Raw genomic sequence first — 14,426 nt, forward strand, 5'->3', positions numbered from 1 at the left:
CTTCAGGCCTGCCCCCCCCCCAGAAATATAGCCAGTCAGGGAACAAACAATTCGGAAACATGAAGTCCGACTTCTGGGTGGAGGTTAGACTCTTTATCTTGAGATTCATCAGCGGAAAATAAGATGTTTAACACTTAAATCTGGACATGGCTATGACAAGGGCGGTTAATCTCAATCACTCAACAGTAAATTTGGTACCTTCTGTAGGCCCTGCCTTCCGAGCAGAGTCCTGCCTTTCTCACCCCTTGGTGCCTGGGCCCTGGGGCATTCAATGTTCTGTCAATTGGCCTGAAAGGTGGCCTAAGACAGAGAGCTGGAAAGCAGGCCTGAAACTGTGTGTACCTAACTCCCATTGGCTCTGAAGCCAAGGAGGATGTGGGGATGGTACATCGACAGCCAGACAGCTCAGGGAAGGAGCACACATCACACAGGTCCCGCTACCTCCATCACATACATACACACCAGGTACAAGATTCATAATTAGCAGCTACAAAGGAAAACTTAGACACAGGGTGAGCTTCCCAAGGCCTCAGGCACCAGTCTGTGATATCCATCTGCTAAGCAGAAGATCCAGGCAGAGTGGCTTCAGAACAGATTTAAGAGGGCCGGTCCACTCCGAATTGAAGGGTGAACTCTTCTGCCTTCTCCCTGAACATCTCCGGGTTCTGAGTCAGGAGGTCAGCAAGTTCCAGACGCACAGGCTCTTCCAGATTCGGTTTACTCACCAGCACGTTGAGGGCCTCCAAGACTGGGGGAGAGGACAGAGAAGAGCATCAGGACCAAGAAGAACCATGGGAGGAGGTAAGGTCTACTTATCTCCAGATTCTCCTGAAGCCGCACAATCATCCTCAGGGTACCACAAGAGCATTCCATCACTTAGGATGGCTCCACAGCCAAAGCAGGTGTCCCTCTCATTCTTGATGGGTGAGGTTGAAACCCTGACTCGTCCTCTCCTTTTATACAGGGTCTTACTATGAAACCCAGGCTGCCCTCGAAGCCAAGTTCCTCTGCCTTCCATGTGCTAGGATTACCAACGTGTGCCACCACACCTATCCCATGATGTTCAAACGATTATTTGCCGTGCTTCAAAGAAGCTCCCCATGAGATGAGCGGGATTCGTGATCCTCACTTTTACGCTTTCTTTTTTACTTATTCTTCCCTCATACAATACATCCAGACTGCAGCCTCCCATTCGTCCCGTCCACCCAGTCCCCCCTACACGCCTTCCCTCTCTCCCAGGTCCACTGCTCCTCTATTTTCCTTCAGAAAAGAGCAGGCCTCCCCGTGATAGCAACCAAACCCGGCATAACAAGATGTAACACAAATCAAGGTTGGACAAAAGCAACCTAGTAGGAGGAAAAGGATCCCATGAGCGGGCAAAAGAGTCAGAGACTCCCCCACTCCCATTGTTAGGGGTCCCATAAAACCCCTTGCTAAACAACCACCGCACACATTTGCAAAGGGCCTGGTGCAGACCCATGCAGGGATTGCAGCAGCATCCTTTTACAAGATCAAGAGGCTTGCTACATGTCCTAGGGTTCCGTGACTGTGATGAAAGACCACGGCCAAAGTCAACCTGTTGAGGAAAGGGCTTATTTAGCTAACAACTCTCAGGTCACACGCCATCATTGAGGGAAGTCAGGACAGGAACTGAAGCAGAGCCCACAAGGGAGCACAGCCTCCGGGCTTGTTGCTGGCACCGCCCACAGTGGGCAGGCCTTCCCACAGTAATCTTTACTCAAGAAAATGCCAGACAGGGCTGGAGAGATGGCTCAGTGATTAAGAGCACGGACTGCTCTCCCAGAGGTCCTGAGTTCAATCCCCAGAAACCACATGGTGGTTCACAGTCATCTCTAATGGGATCCGATGTCCTCTTCTGGTGTGTGTCTGAAGACAGCTACAGTGTACTCATATGCATAAAAGAAAATGCCAGCCCAGACAGACTTACCCACAGGCATTTTTCTCAATGATTCTAGCTCCTGTTAAGCTAACATAAAACTAACCAACACACTATACCTGCTACATTTAGCCACACTCTACCCATTGGCTCCTGTAGGTCCTTCACCTAAGCTTTAGTATCTTGGTTTATTCCACCAGGCTAATGGGAACACCACCTCACACCACCGCACACCAACTCATACCACCTCACACCATCTCACAGGATGAGATGATGGTCCTCTTACGCCCACCTCCTTCCCTCTGAGGCCAAGCTCGAGCTCTCTCGTTCACTTGCTCCCTCCCTCCCTCCCTCCCTCCCTCCCTCCCTCCCTCCCTCCCTCCCTCTCTCCTTCTCTCCCTCCCCCTCCCTCTCTCTCCTTCTCTCCCTCCCCCTCCCTCTCTTCTCTCCTCTCCTCTCCTCTCCTCTCCTCTCCTCTCCTCTCCTCTCCTCTCCTCTCCTCTCCTCTCCTCTCCTCTCCTCTCCTCTCCTCTCCTCTCCTCTCCTCTCCTCTCCTCTCCTCTCCTCTCCTCTTCTCTTCTCTTCTCGACACACAGACACACACACCATGGCTAAGTGTCTACATCACGCCTACGAGAATATGCCGACTATCCAGTGTATCAAGAAGCATCTTTCCATCCAACAGGGGTTCATCTCACACTAACATTTAAACATGTCACTCCGACTTGTTTATTTTTTAAATGCATTTACTGGGGATGGGATGGGTAGCTCATCAGTTAACAGCACTGCAGCTCCTTTTAGATGAACTGCGTTTGATTCCCAGTATCCACCTTGCTTGAGTTAATGTCCGTAACTCAAGTCCCAGGGTTCCAACACCCTCTCCTGGCCTTTACAGGCACTAGACACACACATGGTACACAGACATACATGCAGACAAAAACATCCTTAACTGCTGAGCCATCTCTCCAGCCTCAAGAATGAACTTTTTATTTACTTGTGTGTGTGTGTGTGTGTGTGTGTGTGTGTGTGTGTGTGTGGTCATACGGATGCTACAGATCTTGTGGAAAGGGCAGAGGACAACTCCACTGTGGGCTCTGTGGATCACACCAGGTTTAGGCTTGCTCAACGAGCCTTTTCACTAGCTCAATCATCTTGCCCTTGAAGATGACCTTGAACTTCTGACCCTCCTGCTTCCACTTCCCAAGTGTTGAGATCCCAAGTATGGGTGATCACACCCAGTTTATGTGGTGTGAGTGACTGAACCTAAGACCTTATGTAGACAAGGAAAGCACCAAATTACACGCTGAGTTACACCCACTTCCCTGTCTCTTCTCCTTTAAGCCTTTAAATCAAAATACGCATACAACAGCCCTATCCAATAGCCCCCTTCTAGATCGGCCCCTCTTCTGGGCAAGGTCCGCCCTACCTTGATAGGCCTTGGTGTAAGGCTTCCAGTTCTCATTGCTGATGAGGGGCAGGCACACCAGTCCATCCTCACTGACGTTGGGGTGGTAGATCTTGGTGGTGAATCTCAAAGTTGGAGGCTTAAGTGGATACTCCCTGGGGAAATCAATCTGCACACGGAAGGCTTTGAGGCAATAGGGAAGCTGGTCCTGATCAAAGAGAAAAGACTGAGGTCTGTTCTGATGGTACAACTCCATAAAAGACAGTTTTCCTCCAGAAGCTTTGATGTGGCCTTCCCTTCTTCCCCATCCCACAGTCCCCGTTGCCCTCTGCTCCACTCCCAGGAAGATATGAGGGTTTGGTGATTGCCTTAGGAATTAGATGGGGGATAGACTTACAGAAGATACCCTGTCAAGAAATCGGACCCTGTGTTTGCTCTCTTGCCCTGAGTGAGCCCCCTCCCATCACACACACGTGTACACACACACACTTTTCAGTCCTTGTAATGCTCCTCATTTGTATGTTTGTAGGGCTGACCAGTTGATACTGGATAACCAACTGGTGTGCTCCCCCCTGGGGAAGACCACTTCCCCCACTGTAAGAATTCTACAATCGCCTGAAGTTCATCGTGCAGGGTATCATGGGCTTTTCCCAGTCCACTCTGGCATGTCTATTGATGTCTTTATTCAGATCATGTTGGTGAGGCTTTATGGGTGTAGCTTCTGATGCTGCTAGAGACACAGTCTCGCAGCAAACTCCCTGATCCTCCTCTGGCGATTACAATTTTCCTCTTCCTGCTTCTGCAATATTCCCTGGGCCTTAGATGCTGGAGTTGTTTGGTAGAGCTATCCACTGTGACTGGGCATCACTGAACTCTTTAAAGATGGACAGCTTTAAAGATGGTTATACTTTACGATGATAGATACACACAGTCAAAATCGAAATATACAGAAGTTAAAATTAAAACAAAAAACAATTAGATGTAAAGCCACATGCCTATGATCACAGCATTTGGAAGGCGAAGTGGGAGGACGGTTGCCTGGGCTGCAGAGTGAGTTCAAGTCAGCTCGGACCGCCCTACAAAACTCAGTTACAAAACAAAACCCATAAAGTTGGAGGATGGATTAGACAAAGGTTTGGTGACAATCAAATGCTAGTAAAAGAAGAATTGAGATCAAATGACCTGAAGATTTTCCTGGGCACCTACCCTGGGCCACCTGAGACTAGAGATGGTACACATTAGTTAGCCTGTAGAGATGAGTACAGGGAATATAAAGGCCCCGAGGCTGCCCAGCATGGGTAGTCTTGGTGCTTCCCTTACTTGTAGGGGTTTCTTAAGCAAGTAACTGGATCTCTCTGTGCTTCTTTACAGTGATAGCAGTAGATGTCTTCATAGGTCTTAGATGAGAATAACTGTTATTTTATTTTAAAGGCTTAGAAAAATATGGCAGTACAGACATGTGCCAGCTATTATTCATAAGTATGAAAGCTGTGTATCTCAGCATCTCCATCTTCTGATGAGGACACTGTAGCTCGGTGTGTATATGTGATGTCCAGGCCACTGTGACTCTCCTGAAGTGGAAACTAGGTACTTGTTTGACTCCACAAGTACACATATGACCACTACTCCATGCTCTCTGAGAACACTCCAGTGGGCAGAGATGCAGCTCAGCTGGCAGAGTGCTTACCCAGCGTGGACAAAGCCCTGGGATCAGTTCCCAGCACCGCATAAAACAGGGTGTGATGTGCACACGTGTAATCCCAGCGCTTGGGTGGTAGATAAAGTCAATGTCTTTCTCAGCTATATAGGAAGCTTGAGGCTAGCCTGGGATACATGAAACCCTGTGAGAAGAAGAGGCAAGGGGATAGGAGGGGAGACCAGAATGATCCAGCACAGAGATCAGGGTCCTTTAGACTGGGGCTCCAAGTCCTTTTAGAATGTCCCTTATTGAAAACACAGGGTAAAGGCAGCTAGAACTATAAAAGTGGTGGAGCAGAGTCAAGTGTGTTGTGTTGTGTTGTGTTCTGAGTGTTGGAATGGACCCAAGGCCTCACACACACTCCATGGGCACATCCACTGCTATTGAGCTATGTCTTCAGCCCAGAGTCAAGATTTTAACTGAGTGCTCCTCCCTAACAGATTGCAAAATGGACACTGGGCTTAGCTGTGTGGCAACAAGGTAGGAAGCAACTCCGAGGCAGATAAAGGAAATGCCCAGTTCTTGGTCTCGATAAATAGAGAAGCTTAAGCCTGGGAGGCAGAGACAAGGGTGAGGTAAGACCCTCGGGGCAAAACTGAGTGTCTTTGCATCCGGTGTACAGACAGCTGAGGCCTAGGCCTGCTCCCATTCGGCTTCCAGCTACTAAGTGACTCTGAGCTTCTCTAGTTCTCCATCTCACATCTTTGAGGAAGGTGGGCCAGATGAAAGATTTCACACTGCATCTCATGTGAGCCGAAAGACTGCTACTACTCTCCACATTCTGGGTTAAATAAAAAATGTTTTGACTGGAAATTATCCACATACTGGTGAAGACAGACAACTCGAGCTGGAAACGCAGCTCAGTGGCAAAGTGCAGGCTTAGCGTGAGCACCCTGGGGTCGAGTCTCCGCACTGCAAGCACAACCAAAAAAAAAAAAAAGAGAGAGAGAGAGAGAGAGAGAGAGAGAGAAACCTGAAAGTCCAAGGCAGGACGACTTCCATGAGCTCAAGGCCTGCCTGGGCTGCAGAGTGAGACCCTGTCTCATGTGAAGGAAGATGAAGGGCCCAGTAGGACTCTCACTCAGTGACGAGTTTACCTTGTGAGTATTTGGACCTGACTTGGGTCCTCCAAATTCCCACATTAAAAAAAAAAAAAAAAAAAAAAAAGCTTGTCATGATGACACACCTTTGTAATCCCCATGCCGGAGGACAAACAGGCAGATCCCAAGGGCTGGCTGGTTAGCCTGTCTAGACTACTTAGAAAAGTACAGACTAAAGTCTAAAAAACAACAACAACAAAAGTTGACAGAGCTTAAACCGACCTCTTGCTTCCATGAGGCAAGGAGATCATATTCATGATGGCAAACACAGAGAAGGGACAGATGGGAGTGGGCAAGGAAGAGGAGAGGGGAGGGGAAATGAAATGAAAATTTGGAAGCAGCTGACCTCCTGCCTTGTCACCTTATTCTGTGTAAGCACTTGCTCTTTAACTTCCTAGGTTTCTACATCCTTATCTGTAAAAGGAACTGTAAAACCTCCTACAACTCCTTACGTGGGTGCTGAGGGCTGGGCTCAGGTCCTCACGTCCACCACCTGGCCTCCCCTGGTTTTGATTCTGTTTGTCTGCTGAATCTCTGTGGCGGGCTTGGTAGCTACAGGTCTGAAGGAGGGTGTCCTCTTACATCTAAAGGCTCTGTTGTGTTCATTAGTCTGACCGGACTTAGAAGCCATTGGTGTACAGACAGAGATTCCTCCACACACCACAACCTCCAGGATGAGATCCTAGGCCTGACCCTCCCTGCCTATGCTAACCTAAGTCTCCAAAGGGTCCCCAGGGACACTCACTGGCAGCAGGAGCATGTGCCACACAAGCACATTGGCATCATCACTAGACAGTTGGCGAAGGTATGGCGGAAGCTCCTTCAAAAGACTCTCCAGCTCCTGTAGGGATCACAGCAAGGGTGGTAAGCCAAGTGCTCACAGCGGCAGCCCCACAGCAGCAGGCCCACAGCGAGCCCAAACAGGAGATCCTAAGAGCAGAAAGAGAAAAGACAGAGTCCCAACTTAGGGAGCGCTTAGCTGGTGTGAGACCCAGTACTGAGCGATTAATGAATGACCTGATTTCAGCCTCACCACAACACTGTAGCCCCCAGTGTAAGGATTGGGTGACCTCAAATATTCTCTCAAATATTAAGAACTCCGCGGGGTAAGTAAATTCTTCTAGGAGCCTTCTTTCTGAAGGCAAGGTACTCAGTCCTCTTGCCCTTTCTCTAGAAACTCACTGAGTCCTACTTCATCCCTCTCTCTTCAGTAGTATGTGACTTTCCAGCACTGGCAGAATGAACGGCAAGGACATCAAGCATCCATTCATCACCACCACCTTAGGGGTAAAGGACTGATCCAGGCTTCCCAGGTGAGACACTGCACATCACCCATGGTAACCGGGGGACGAGAAGTGACACACCTTCTCAGAAATGTGGCTTAATCACTAGAGATCCCTGAGTTCTCTCAAGAGCAGTCTACTGAACATTCCCAGCTGACCCTTGACTAAGACAGAGTGTAGCCCTCAAGAATGCCTTTGGAGTAATGGAGGGAACGAATCCAAGGCCATGAATAGTGTGAATGGCACATAACCAGGAAGGAGGGGAGTGGGAACACTTTGCAGAGGCTGTGTGCTGTCTGGGAGTTGGGCCTTGAAGAGTAGGTAGGAGCCCACCAGGCAGAAAAACAGAGAGCAAAGACAGAGAGCCCAGACAGGACAAGCATGTGCAGGTCCCCATGGAATACTAATAGCTACTATAGGAAAAGGGCCTTATGGCTAAGTACATTTGGAAAAGCTGAGCTAAACGGTTTCTTCACGGCAGAGCAACTCAAAGGTTTTGGGTTGGGTTTGGTTTGGTTATTGCAGTAGTGGAGATGGGACCAAGGACCTTGAGCAAGATAGGTGGTACCCTACACCACACTCCCAGCACTGTCAGTGTTCCCATTATACCATGGTGCATCTGACTAAGGGACCTCACCCACAGGACTCCAGTTCTTCTCATTTTGAGAAGGGGGTGGTGGTTTGAAAAACAGTCATATATTCAAGGCAACTCTGGGGACAGTGAATAGATACAAACTAGTGGTTCTGATCCAGGGAAGTGTTTAGGATGCCTTTGCCAATATCTAGAAACGTTTTCTATTGTCACAGATGGGATGAGTGCTGCCACAACCCAGCGGGTAAAGTCCATGCTGATGAAACATCCTAGCTACAGAGAATGATCTGGTCCCAAATGTCAACAGAGATAAAGTTGAGAAAGGCCTGTGTACACGCAGGTAGAAAGTCCCCTAAGCCAGGGGCTTGGGGGTGGGGTCCTTCCCTGCTGTGCATCATCTGTACTCTGACCCCCAAGTATATAAGCACTCCACACTCCCTTTTATCACTAAACCCATCTTCCATATATAATCACACTAACAAATGGCTTCTCATGCCTTCTACCTACAGCCATGACCATTCATTGCCTATTCTATCTTACCACAAGCATAACCCATGCCATTGCTTGGGTAAAAACAAAGGCTTAGGTAGAACACAGATCTTGGATGGACATTTTTCTGGGCTGAAGATGCAGCTCAGTTGGTAGAATGTTTGTCTAGGGTGCACAAAGCCCTGGGTTCAATCCTCAGCATTGCACAACACTTGATAAAGCAATGCACATCCATGATCCCATGTCTTAGGGTATGAGATGGAGGCATAAGAATCCTGAAATTAAAGGTTCAGCTGGTGAGATGGCTCCATGGGGAGGTGCACTTGTTGATCTTCCAGAGGACCAGAGGACTTGGGTTCAATTCCCAGCACCCACATGGTGACTGATGACTGTCTCTAGCCCCAGTTCCAGATGATCTAATGCTCTCATTTGCTTCTGCTAGGCATGCAGGTAGTTAACAGATATATATACAGGCAGGGCATCCATACACATAAAGTTAAGTGATTTTAAAAATAATTAAAGGCCATTGTCAGCTACATATCAAGTTTAAGGCCAATCTGAACAACACAAAATGGTATTTTAAAAAATATATACCGAAGGGAAATTTTCTCTCTTAACACTTGGATTTTCTGTGTTTTGATGAATTCTGACTGAACTTCCCATGACTGCTGAAACCCACATCAGTGCACACAGCTTCTCCCAAAGCCAGCTAGTAAGTCACCTGACTTAGGAGAAATGAAAGTGAAGGCAAACAGGCCATGAAAAGCCCTGTGAGATAGACTCTTATCAGTCTGGGCTCAAATTCCAGCCCCATTACTTCTGCAGAATATCACTGGCCAGCCACGTTACTCTCCCTGATGTCTCAGTTTCCTCTTCCATGAAATGGGGAGACACAGTCATCTCACAGTTGTTCTAACAGTTAAATAAAACAAAATGTCTGGTGCTGACGATTTCGGAGCAACAACAGCCAGTTTACCTTTTAGCATTGAGGTAGCAAATTACCCTCTGCCCCATTTTGTACCAGCCTAAAACCAACAAAGTTTAGTTCTGGTTTGGGTCTGCTCTGGACTTCTCTATCTCAAAAGAATTTTCTTTTTGAAAGATGAGGCCAGCAACCATCCCTCCTGTCTCCTGAGGAAGCCTTCCCCTCAATTCTGCAGACTAGAGGGGCATTTCGGGTAGACTCAAAGCCTAGAGGTGCCAGCGCTGGCTCACCAGAATTTCTCCTCCACGGTCTCCAATCCTGGCTTCATTCCGCCGTCTAGACATTCCTAAGGAAACCGCCCTCTTTCTATTCTTTCAGATAGTACCAAATAGTGTCCCATAGAATGAACGTTCAAATGGAACAGAATTTCTGTTCCATTTCTGCCCCTGCCGCCTGGCACTGGGCTAGTACAAAGTAGGCGTTTAGTAGCTGTAGCAGGACTGCACACAAATAACCTACTCAGAGCATAAATTGTTACTTCTCATCCAGGAACTAGTTTGTACAGTTTTATTTCACGGTCTGTCCATTCACCACCCCACCGCCCAACAGCACCTCGGGCTTCTGAGGCTTCCGGGTAATGTAGGTATCAAATTATGGGTGTCTCCACTAGGCGGAGCAACAGAGCCCTTCCTGTGCCTTAGATAAGTTCCACTAATAAATTTCCAGCAGAATTGAAAATGAAACCAGTTTGGAAAGCCCAGTTCATTGGAAACCATTTGGAAAGCCCAGTTCATTCTCGTGCCCAGTACAACTGATGACAACTTTTTTGAAGCTGATAACATGATAACAACTTTTTTTTCCAGACCTTCTCAGTCAGGCCCCCTCCCTTCCTCCTCTTTTTCTCCCTCCTTCTCCTCTCTCTCTCTCTCTCTCTCTCTCTCTCTCTCTCTCTCTCTCTCTCGCGCGCGCGCGCGCGCGCGCACACACACACACACACACACACACACACACCGCGCCTTTCTCCTCCCATTCCTCCATTGGGAAAAGGTGAGGATGCCTGAGTTTCAGCCAGCCCTGGTACCCAAATAACCAAAAAAGTTCAGAGAGCAAGGGGGCAGGGGAGGGTTAGGGCAGGGCGGGGAGGGGCACAAGGAAATGGTCATCCTACGTAGGCTTACTTTCGCCACTCGCTTGCTGGCCGTCATCTCGGGTTGGAGCGTGGGGAACCAGCAGATTCCAGCAGGACACGGCTCTCTGAACTGCAGCTCCCGAGCCCCGCCCACGCTCCACTCCACCCACACGGACTCTAGCTGAAAAGACCTGCTCCCCACCCCTTTGGTGGATACCTGGAGGCTGCAATCGAGTGCCCAGCTTGGCGATCTCGTATCTCAGCTCCTTGCAGATCAAAGACTGCGTCCGTGGAGCGCACTGCTCCTCTTGGTTCCTGCATCTTGCGAGGTACATCTCCCAGAAGCCGGGATGGGATTCATCTCCAGCCTCTGTCAGCTCCCCGGACGCTGAGAGCAAACTCGCCCAAAGTACAGATGAGATACTCTTGATACAAAGTAGCTTCGGGGCAGGGCTCTCTGCGACCTCCGCAATGGAATTGTGGACCTACCACCTCTAAAGAAAGTCTCAGAATCCTGGGCCAAGTCACTTTGCCTTTGTGGGTTCAGTGCCCCATCCTAAAAGAGAGTGGGGGGTCAGTGTAGACTTTATGTCCTCCGAGGACCGCTCCCTGAGTGGTACAGTCCAGCAGATGGGCAGAGACGCAGCGATGCTTCTTTTGGATTGCTTGGTGCCCGAGCACCACTAGAGGACGCTATTGGACTCATTCGCTTTTATTTTGGGCGTTCTGTGTTTTACTCTACAGAACACATAGAAAGTGTCTGCTGTGTGGCGATTTGGGAAAACGATGGGTGGCTGAAGCCTCGAGATAGATTTCAGGAGACTATTATATTTTATCACCAACTGATTACAAACTATGGAACTACTGTGTGTCCTCATGAACAGCCAAGAAGTCTCTAGCCTCTGCGCAAGGGTAAAGACCCCCTCATCCCAGCCCAAGTCGAGGCCAGGCTGTAATAGCAGCCCCCGGCCTCTGGGAGAAATTCTAGAGCTAGAGGGGAATCCACCTACCTGCCTCACCCATTCCAGCCCAGAAATTAGCATATTTTGAAGCCCAAGATTTTGACTCAATATGTCACATGATTTTTATTTTCCTGTCCAGGAACCAAATATCTGTTCTGCTTACATATAGGATGTGCTTGAAAAATGATTCTGGGGCTGGAGAGATGGCTCAGCAGTTAAGAGCATTGACTGCTATTCCAGAGGTCCTGAGTTCAAATCCCAGTAACCACATGGTGGCTCACAACCATCTGCAATGAGATCTGATGTCCTCTTCTGGTGGGTCTGAAGACAGCTACAGTGTGCTTACATATAGTAAATAAAGTAAATGTTGAAAAAGAAAAAAAGATTCTGGTTTGTTTTTTTTTTTTTTTTCAGTTCAGTAACTTTAACCAGACACCTTCTAAATGCCAGCAATAAGCAGGACACCATCAGCAATCCCTAAATATAGTTTGGGGACAAGGGCATTTGAACCCATTTCTGGTTAGTAGTCTTAGTTAACACCAAGTGCCAGGCACTATCTATGGAACACACCAGATGGAGAAATTGTGGTGTTTGTCCTCTGAGGGGCTCTCAGGCAGTTGAAATACAAAGAGAAAATTTCCCTTCGGTATATATTTTTTAAAATACCATTTTGTGTTGTTCAGATTGGCCTTAAACTTGATATGTAGCTGACAATGGCCTTTAATTATTTTTAAAATCACTTAACTTTATGTGTATGGATGCCCTGCCTGTATATATATCTGTTAACTACCTGCATGCCTAGCAGAAGCAAATGAGAGCATTAGATCATCTGGAACTGGGGCTAGAGACAGTCATCAGTCACCATGTGGGTGCTGGGAATTGAACCCAAGTCCTCTGGTCCTCTGGAAGATCAACAAGTGCACCTCCCCATGGAGCCATCTCACCAGCTGAACCTTTAATTTCAGGATTCTTATGCCTCCATCTCATACCCTAAGACATGGGATCATGGATGTGCATTGCTTTATCAAGTGTTGTGCAATGCTGAGGATTGAACCCAGGGCTTTGTGCACCCTAGACAAACATTCTACCAACTGAGCTGCATCTTCAGCCCAGAAAAATGTCCATCCAAGATCTGTGTTCTACCTAAGCCTTTGTTTTTACCCAAGCAATGGCATGGGTTATGCTTGTGGTAAGATAGAATAGGCAATGAATGGTCATGGCTGTAGGTAGAAGGCATGAGAAGCCATTTGTTAGTGTGATTATATATGGAAGATGGGTTTAGTGATAAAAGGGAGTGTGGAGTGCTTATATACTTGGGGGTCAGAGTACAGATGATGCACAGCAGGGAAGGACCCCACCCCCAAGCCCCTGGCTTAGGGGACTTTCTACCTGCGTGTACACAGGCCTTTCTCAACTTTATCTCTGTTGACATTTGGGACCAGATCATTCTCTGTAGCTAGGATGTTTCATCAGCATGGACTTTACCCGCTGGGTTGTGGCAGCACTCATCCCATCTGTGACAATAGAAAACGTTTCTAGATATTGGCAAAGGCATCCTAAACACTTCCCTGGATCAGAACCACTAGTTTGCATCTATTCACTGTCTATAGAGATGCCTTGAATATGTGACTTGAATATGTGAATATTTTCAAACCACCACCCCCTTCTCAAAATGAGAATGATTCCAGAACAACAAAAGCCAGTCTACCTTTTAGCGTTGAGGTGTGTAGTTCTTTGAGTATGTAGTCCTGACTGGCCTGGAACTTGTTGGTGAACCAGGCTGACCTAGAACTCAGAGATCTGCCTGCCTCTGTCTCCCAAGTGGTGGGATTAAAGGTGTGTTGCACTGTGGGAACTTATAGGGGGGCAGGGAAAAGAGGGGGGAGGGAGGATAGCCCATGCCCGGCCAGAGTTCCTCCTATGCTCTGAGCAGGAGGACGCAGGAGGGCTGCCAGATGCTTTCCACTTGGCCCTGAAAGAAAGAAAACTGAATTCAAGACTTCAAAGCCCTAGCCAGAAACTTTATTCAAGGTCCATGACTCATGCGGCTTGCTAGTTAGGAGGGTTTTTTGGGCCTAGAGCAAAGAACAAAGGCTGTAAAATCATCCCAGGAACCAAGTAGCCATAAAGATAGGGAAGACATACAAGAATGTCCAGACTGGCCCAGCACCTCCCTAACTCCTGCCCTTCTGACATGGGTTAAATGTTAACCAGATGCTCTGCTGTTACCTCGATCTGCATGTACAGTCTGCTGATGTTTAAATGAACCAATCATGTGAAACCACACCTCCTCCAGACCCAGACCCTTTTCTATAAAACCCCCCAGCTTTCAAGCCACATGGTCGAATCCACTGTCTCCTGCTTCAACCCGGAGCTCCGCCATTAAACTAGCTCGTGTATTTACATCAAGATGGTCTTTTCGGGATTCTTTGGGTGCACGCCGAATCAGGAATTGAGTGGGGGTTTCCCCACTAGGTTCTTTCAGCCCCAGGTGGGCATCTAAGCCACTGACCCCACTCAACGAGGGGTGGACAAGGAGCAGCCCCTGGAGCCCCTGGGGCAAAACCCAGTAACCCCAGGGTTATGAGAGAGAGGGCTGAGGGAGAGAGGTTCCCACACAGGCAAGAGTAAGAGCAGCAGGCCTTGATGAACAGAGACAGTCTATGGTTTTAGAGCTTTATTGTAGAAAGGCAGGGGGAAAGAGAGAAGGTAAAAGAGAGAGAGAGAGAGACTGGCCATGGCCAAGAGGAGAGAAGGGGAAAAAGGAGAGAGAGAGAGAAGAAAGGTTAGAGAGTAAGAGGGAGAGAGAGTAAGAGTGAGAGGAGAGAGGAGAGGAGAGGACAAGGAGAGAGAGAGAGAGGAGAGTAAGGGGAGTAAGAGCAAGAGAGTGAGGTGGGGCCAAGATGCCACTCTTATGGTATGCTGTTATCTTTACTGTTGCTAGG

The 14,426-nt window shown here is 48.2% G+C and overlaps 1 protein-coding gene and 1 long non-coding RNA gene across 2 annotated transcripts; one reads left to right on the plus strand and one right to left on the minus strand.

Annotated features, from left to right (window-relative positions):
* Window positions 1-78: 78 nt before the first annotated feature.
* On the minus strand, window positions 79-10,637 carry Ube2l6 (ubiquitin conjugating enzyme E2 L6). Its single transcript, XM_021153305.3, has 4 exons — window positions 10,569-10,637; window positions 6,847-6,942; window positions 3,324-3,510; window positions 79-748 (listed from the first exon to the last, which is right to left on the minus strand). Exons 1-4 carry the CDS (start codon window positions 10,593-10,595, stop codon window positions 597-599), a joined length of 462 nt encoding a protein of 153 aa, XP_021008964.1. The 5' UTR covers window positions 10,596-10,637; the 3' UTR covers window positions 79-596.
* LOC110286746 (uncharacterized) lies at window positions 10,577-11,864 on the plus strand. The gene is made up of 3 exons (XR_002377163.3): window positions 10,577-10,848; window positions 11,264-11,431; window positions 11,621-11,864. It is a non-coding gene; the product is annotated as an uncharacterized LOC110286746 (long non-coding RNA).
* The last annotated feature ends 2,562 nt before the right edge of the window (window positions 11,865-14,426 follow it).

Source organism: Mus caroli, unplaced genomic scaffold (genome assembly GCF_978045245.1).
Source record: "Mus caroli unplaced genomic scaffold, Mus_caroli_1 scaffold_2, whole genome shotgun sequence".
NCBI classification, from domain to species: domain Eukaryota; kingdom Metazoa; phylum Chordata; class Mammalia; order Rodentia; family Muridae; genus Mus; species Mus caroli.